The 7500-nt window shown below is 36.8% G+C and overlaps 2 protein-coding genes across 2 annotated transcripts in view; both read right to left on the reverse strand.

Moving 5' to 3' along the window:
- Positions 1-4701, reverse strand: part of Use1 (Vesicle transport protein Use1) — a 13542-nt gene extending 8841 nt beyond the window's left edge. The window contains exons 1-5 of the mRNA XM_070121470.1: positions 4612-4701; positions 3826-3875; positions 3373-3451; positions 2662-2806; positions 470-663 (exon numbers count right to left, since the gene is read on the reverse strand). Coding sequence (XP_069977571.1) covers positions 470-663; positions 2662-2806; positions 3373-3451; positions 3826-3875; positions 4612-4701 — 558 coding nt within the window. The remainder of the gene's footprint in view (positions 1-469; positions 664-2661; positions 2807-3372; positions 3452-3825; positions 3876-4611) is intronic.
- A 218-nt stretch (positions 4702-4919) lies between these two features.
- The window catches only part of LOC113826579 (NADPH-dependent diflavin oxidoreductase 1), a 3922-nt gene continuing 1341 nt past the window's right edge, over positions 4920-7500 (reverse strand). The window contains exon 2 of the mRNA XM_027379470.2: positions 4920-7017. Coding sequence (XP_027235271.1) covers positions 5224-7017 — 1794 coding nt within the window. The 3' untranslated portion in view covers positions 4920-5223. The remainder of the gene's footprint in view (positions 7018-7500) is intronic.

Consider the following 7500-nt stretch of genomic DNA (forward strand, 5'->3'; position numbering starts at 1 on the left):
GACTGAAGTCTTTGACAGTAACAATCATTACTACATAAGAAGCAAAAGTTATTATGGAAAACATAGTACAAGGTTTTAAGATGGATGGCCATCTAAAATAATAACAATAATCTTTCACAACATGAGAGGCATGAGGAAATATCTCTCCTGCTTTTCATCAAACCTAAAACTCCATCTATGTCCTTCTTGGTACTCTAAAATGCTATCAATTATTACTGTTCCTTGCAACCCCTTGTTATGATGGATGTAAAAAATTCTACTTAAAAACATTCTACAAGAAAGGAATGAAGAAAGGAAGGAAGGAAGGAAGGAAGGAAGGAAGGAAGGAAGGAAGGATGGAAGGAAGATAAGGAAGATAAGAAAGAAAGAAAAAGAAAAAGATAGAAAGGAAGGAAAGAAGAGAAAGAAAGAAAGAAAGAAAAGAAAGAAATAGATCATCCCAACCTCCTCCAAACTACTCTGAACCTACATCAATGTCTTTCTTGATAATCTTGTTGGCGATCCTTGACTGCTCCTTCCACTCCCTCGTCATGGTGATCATGTCCTCCACCATCTTCTCGCGCTTCTGCTCATCATTCAGCATCTTTCTTTGGAAGTCATCCGCACTCACATCTCCTCCATAGGCTCCCTTGCGTTGGTGCAGCTCACTTTCTCCGTCAGGGTCTTGGGTCAAAAGGGGGGGTAAGGAGGATGACGTACATGAGGAAGGGGAAGAAAATTCAGTAAATTTTATGTTTCCTGCAGCAGAGTGTGTTTTAGGCCCTGCTTGTTGAAATTTTTGGCTAATATTGAAATGAATCCACTGACATAAACTGTCCATTATGGTTTTGTTTTCTCTTTCTATACTTAGATGCCAGAAGAAGCACTTTGCCACTGAGAAGCCAATTACTCGCTCTATCTGGCTTCACCAATAGCCTCATACCATGAATTTTCAAAATGCAAAGTTTGAACATTAATCCTATTATCATTGTCAATATTTTTATACTAATGATAATCTGCCAGTTTGTTGAATCTGAGTTGGGCTTGACCCACAGAATAAGCACAGAAATAAAATGTACATCTCTCTATCTATGTGAGAGATATAAAGTTATCTATAAATCAAAGAAATAAGCACTTATTTCTGTGTATATCATTGTCTCTATGTATGAATATTCATTGACTCAAGCCTTACGCAAATTTAACAAACAAGACGAATAATTATAGTATAAAAAAAAGGTTATTAATACAACAATGATAGAAGAAATAAATACATTTTTTCTAAAATTCAAGATATGGGTTATACAGGTGAGATCAGGTAGGCCTTGTAGCTGACTCCTCGGTGACTAAGTTCTTGTGAAGCTATCTATGTGTAAAAAACAATTAATAGAGCAAAACCAAAATAAACAAAGCATGTATCCTTGTCAATGCATTAAATGACGCAGGGATTATAAATCAAATTGTAATAAAATGTCTAAAAACGGACAAAATATGTAAATAAGTTAATTCATAAATATCATCTTAGTCTAGGAAGAAATCAAATCTAACACACAAACTACATACAAACAGCTGGTTAACAATTAATCTGAAAATTGCTAAGTGTAACCTGTTTATCGATCTATTACTGGTGACTAACATGTACTGGACTATTTCTAAATGCGGAAAATAAAAAGGATAACATCATTGGCATAGCATTTACTATCCTTGTGTTAAATTTCACTGCTCACTTTTCTATTATATCTAAAGTATTCAAATATTAGCATTTCATCAGCAGCACTTTTAACATATTCTACTAGAAATCATAGTATCTAAAGAGATGAAAAATGTAATACTGTTAATGAAAGCCAATAAACTCAAGGGCAAATTGCAAGCCACAAAATAACAACAAAAAAGCAACAACAAAAAGAGGAGAATCTGAAATAAAAAGAGAGAAAAGAGTAAGAAGTTTGGTATTGAAAGAAGTTTCATAAAAGAAGTCACAGCAGATTTGTTGTGCAAAAAGAGACACAGTTGTATATTCAAAAAATAGAAATTTAACCTTTTTTTTTCTTTAAAAATATGATGAAATACAGAGAAGGAAGAAGAGGAGGAGAAGGAAGGAAAAAGGGCAGAGAAGGCAAGGACAAGGATGGGTGAGAAGATGGGAAGGAGGAAAGAGGGAGAGGTAAGGAGGGAGAGAGGGAGGGAGGGAGGGAGGGAAAGGGGGGAGGGAGGGAGGGAGGGAGGGAGAGGAAGGGAGAGGGAGGGAGGGAGGGAGGGAAAGAGAGAGAGAGAGAGGGAGAGAGGGAGAGAGGGAGGGAGGAAAGAGGGAAAGGTAAGGAAGGAGGGAGAAAGGGAAGGAAGGAGGGAGAAAGGGAAGGAGAGGATGGAATGATTAACATACAGAAATAGAACGACAGACACAGCAAGAGATAAACTATGATCATGAAAGAGACAGACAGAAATAGTAAGAAAAACAGGTGACACTTTATTGATAAGACAAAAAAAGACAGAGTGAGGCTAAAGAACTGAAAATAAAACACACATACCACATACAACAGAAAAAAACGCACCTAAGAAAAAAAAGAAAATTCAATACTCGTAAAAAACTCTCATAATGAGAATATTAATTTTTTTCTTTGTTTTTTCTTTTTTTCTTTTTTTCCTTCTTCTTTTGTTAACCTGAAATCCAACACCAAACCTTACCGAGACCTAGAAGATCTTGTCGTAGCCGATTGGTGGTCTTGGCCTGTGTGCGTTGGTGAATCTGCTGGGTGACAGTGTGGTCGCTCGTCGTTGCTGGTCCATGCGGTATCATCTGCGTTGCGGTGCCTGAGTCTAGCACCTTGGTCTGTGGGGTCATCGGAGTGAGAATAAGTATTTCTAACACTGGGACAAACACAGAGTACATTTGGTAACCTTGATATGCTAGGGTACTGTCTAAGGTTTATGACTAATAATTTCTAGATACTAAGACAAAGCAAATGCAGAAATCTTACTCTGAGTAAAGGGTTACTGAATCAGCAGAAGAACTGTTCTAATTCTTGAGGTGATGGGATAATATACTGAAACTGTAGCAATTTTAGTCTGTGAGGTGGTGGTTCAGGTATTATTAAATCATAATCTCCTTGATGAACCAAATCTTATATTTTTCTTAACAATAAGAGACATGCAATACAATTAATTTGATAAGTGAAATACAATACAAAAATCAATATTTCCCAGACAAATATGACACAAATGTTGTTACCCTGGTCTGTGCAATGATCTTTCTCAAAATTCTCAGCATTAAAAGTTTCCTTCATTCTAAATCAACTGATTGCAGTTCTCGATAGTTTCTATAATAATCAAAAACTTTAATATATCGTGCAAGGGCAAAATCCTTTCTCATCTTTAAATAAAAGTCCAGTTACTCACACATTTCTCTGCCTCAATGACGCCTCGCAGGAAATCCACTTGCCGTTTGTAGTGCTTTAGAGTCTCTTCATTGGGTGCACTAGAATTTTCAAAAAATAAAAAATAAATAAATAATACACCAACTTTATAAAATGAGATCTTATTTTCATGGGTTGATAATGATAACAGTTCTATCAATCTTCAAACTAACAGTAAATAGGAAAAGAATAATAAGTATAAGTATAAGTATAAGTATAAGTATAAGTATAAGTATAAGTATAAGCATAAAATTAAGAATAAGAATATGAAAGAGAAAAAGAAAAAGAAAAAGAATGAGAATAAGAATAAGAATAAGGTGTAGGTATAAGTGTAGGAGGACAAAGAGGAGGAAGAGGAGGAGGAAGAGGAAGAGGAAGAGGAAGAAGAATGAGCAGGAAGACGAGGAGGAGAATTCACAGACAATTTCTTACTTACTTTGGACTTTTCTCCAATTCCGGAATTTTCTCTTGAAGCCACCCTATATACTGAGAAAAGGAAAGTACAATAAATATAAGATGCTTTTATTAATGAATTAAATACAGCATCCCACACTATAAGACAACGGAGAGATCATTATCAATTGCTGCTTAAAATTTTGAGAAGTAAAGATTTATCCATAATTTATATTGCGCTTTTCTACTTCACACAAAAAGTAATGTATATCAACAGAAGTAATGTCTCTGTGTATTTTGTAACTTTAGCATCTTATATACTAAAAAAAAAATAAATAAATAAATAAGTATGCCTTGATATAAATCACTGCAATATAATTTCTAAATAGGATATTCAATATTTCTAAGTCTTAATCAACTATTCAAACTATCCTTCACAAAATAATCAACAAATAATATTTATCTACATTGTTTTTCTTTTCACAAGTTTTACAATTTGTCAATTATCTTTGTCATTATCTCTTTATGATTACACAAATTAATGAAGAAATTGAAATATAGGATTTTTTTTTAGAAGTAACCAACAAATAGGCTCTAAGACTCAATATCAATTTTTTATAATGCTGAAGATTTTTCAAATTAATGTATGCATGGAAAAATGAATGAATAAATAAATAACCAACAAAATAGCATAATTGCAAAATACTGATCCCAAGAACCACATTTAATAAAACCTATGATATGATACAGCTCCTTATAATTGCAAAATACTGATCCCAAGAACCACATTTAATAAAACCTATGATATGATACAGCTCCTTATAATTGCCAAATACTGATCCCAAGAACCACATTTAATAAAACCTATGATATGATTCAGCTCCTTATAATTGCCAAATACTGATCCCAAGAACCACATTTAATAAAACCTATGATATGATTCAGCTCCTTTTCCTTTGAAAAATATACCTCTTTGATACCATTTCACCTGAAATGCTTGGCTGAGCTTCATTAGTGATTACGTTTTCTTAAGGAAGACATTGTACTTTTGAACTGATTAATGAACCCTCTCATCGTATCAACCCCTTTGCTAAAATCATACTATTTCCCAATCCACAGGAAGAACAAAAATACATATATAAATTTGATTTTATTTCTTATCTTTTCTTTCTTATACACACATGAATATTTACATCAAAATCCATTCAGAGTGGTTACATACATAGAGTGTTTTCTCTGTAGCCACTAACAGATTCTATGGATAATAATATACAAAAAAAAAAACTATTTACATATACTAGACCAGTATTATGGTCTACCTTAAAACATGTACCCTAACAATCTTTTAGACGACAGAGTAAAATGATCAACCATTATAACAACCAGGGTGAGTAATAACATAATCAATGGGACAAAAGCTATGAATAATGCTTCACCCCCATTAGGCCCAAGTTTCTGTCTGGTATCGTTTCTCGAGATCTTTTTTCATGTATGTCTCTGCATCCTGGGGTCCCTGGCCCCTTCCTCTTTCACAGATGTATGTCAGAGCCTCATACACATCAATAGGCACTCTTTTGGCATTCCCAGCAAAATAGACCAAGGCTTGCTTATTACCAATCAAATCCCACAAAGTGTTGGCATTCTCTCTCATGATATGCTGCACATAGATTTTATCCTCCTGGTCCCTAGAGAAGGCACAGTAGAGCTGCAGCTTCCCCTCTGTCTCCAGGCCTTCCCACTCTCCTTGGAAGAAATGATCCTTGTTGCGGTTCCTACAGCCAAAGATCATGACTAAGTTCTCATGATGACCAGCTGCTACCCTCTCCTGCAGGTAGGATCGGAAAGGTGCACATCCAGTCCCAGGTCCGATCATGATGACAGGGGGTGCAGCTTCGGAAGGAGGGAATGTCAAGGTGCCTGGTTTAATCCAAACAGGAATGAGAGCACCTGTACTCTGCCGGGAGAGCCAGTTTGTACAGAGGCCCAACCTTGGTCGCTTCAGGATTGTCTTGTAGTTTACAACTGCTATCAGAAGCTGTGCCCTTCCCGGAAACATGAGGCTTGATGAGGCAATGGAGTAAGGTCTTGGCCTGATGGGAGGCACAAGGTCAAAGAGGTAATCAAAGGGAATGTTCTTGTTTGCGTGCGGAAAATCTGCCAAGACTTCCATGATGCTTCTCTTGGGTCTGTTGCAATAGTCAAAGAGGTCCTGTTGTCCTTCAGATGATGCAAACTCCTCAAACTTTTCCTTCTCTGTCTCATCTGTAGTGAAAAATGCTAGGAGCTCAAAAAAGAATCGCTTTGGAACAGACAATATGTCTAGGTAGTTGGTCACACACTCCTTCATTGTACATGGTCTTGGGAGAACTGAAAGAGGTGGGAGAGGTGTGTTAGGATCATTTTGCTCTAAGAAGAACTTCCTCTCAGGGTCAAATCCCAGCACATTAAGAAATTCTTCCACATGCTCTTCCATGTTTTGTGGCTGTACCATGAGGACATCCCCAGGCATGTGCCTTTTCTTTATATGACTGATGTCAAACTCAAGAAGTCTGACATCCTGAAAGTGATCTGGAGCTGTCACTCTTTTGTTCATTGTCAGATTTGCCATGCATGGATTCATCTGTGATGCCTCCTTTTCTGGGCAATACACATACTTCTCACATTGATCCTTATCAATACTATCTTCATCAACAAACCTAACTCTATATTTTGACATGGGCAAAATAGCTTTATCTATTGGTTTTAGGCCCTCAGGGAATGGGTATAGTTCCATTGCCTTGGCCCACCAATCTTTCAGCCAAGAATCAACCACAAAATCCGGCCCAAGATCATGCTGGTCATCCCCTAATCCAATCTTCTGGAGAGGCTGCCCACCCAGATACAAGAGCAGATTATTGAGCCTTTTAGCTGCATAGTTAAACTTCTGGTAGGATGAGTCCCCCAAGCCAATCACCCCAAAGTTAAGGTGTGATAGGAGCTGCCTGTTCTTCCTCCTGGCCCACAGAGACTTGAAAAACACCCGCATGTTGTCTGGGTCATCTCCCTGGCCAGTCGTTGAAGCAACAAAGATCACCAGTTTGCTCCCAAAGAAGTCCTCTATGGGGTAGTCATCCATGGCAGCAACTGTTGCCAGGAAGAAATATCGCTGAGCTTCCCGGCCAATCCTCTCTGCTACTTCCTGTGCCGTTCCTGTCTGACTCCCGTATAGGACTACCAATCTCCGATCCTCCAGCCACTGGAAGAAAATGGCAATGAGCTTATCAAGGTCTGAATGCACTTGGAAAATACTGTAATCTAAAACTAATAACAGAGATTTTCATGAGCCTTATATTCTAGGAAAGCTAAGTTTCCTGAATGTTCTTTTCTGACTATCTTCTATGGAATTTACATATAAAGATCAGAATAAGACATAAGTCATTGCCATTTTCTGTCACTGACTGAACATCCTTCTGTTCAGTTTCAAATATAAATGTACATTTCACTGCGGGGAGCTACATAGTTTCATTACAGTTTCTCTATCATAAATGGGCTTTATTAGTTACATCTGTAATATTTCTGTAACATTTGTAGTACAACTTATATTTTTCATTATTCTTTACCATCCAATATTTCTCTCTTTCTCTTTTTTCTCTCCTGTTCTTTTGATATAGGTGCTTGAACAAAAGAAAAATAAATGCTTTGCAAAGGGGATTCTGATTTTCCTCATCCTGCTGAAAAA

The sequence above is a fragment of the Penaeus vannamei genome, chromosome 4 (genome assembly GCF_042767895.1).
Source record: "Penaeus vannamei isolate JL-2024 chromosome 4, ASM4276789v1, whole genome shotgun sequence".
In the NCBI taxonomy this organism is placed as follows: domain Eukaryota; kingdom Metazoa; phylum Arthropoda; class Malacostraca; order Decapoda; family Penaeidae; genus Penaeus; species Penaeus vannamei.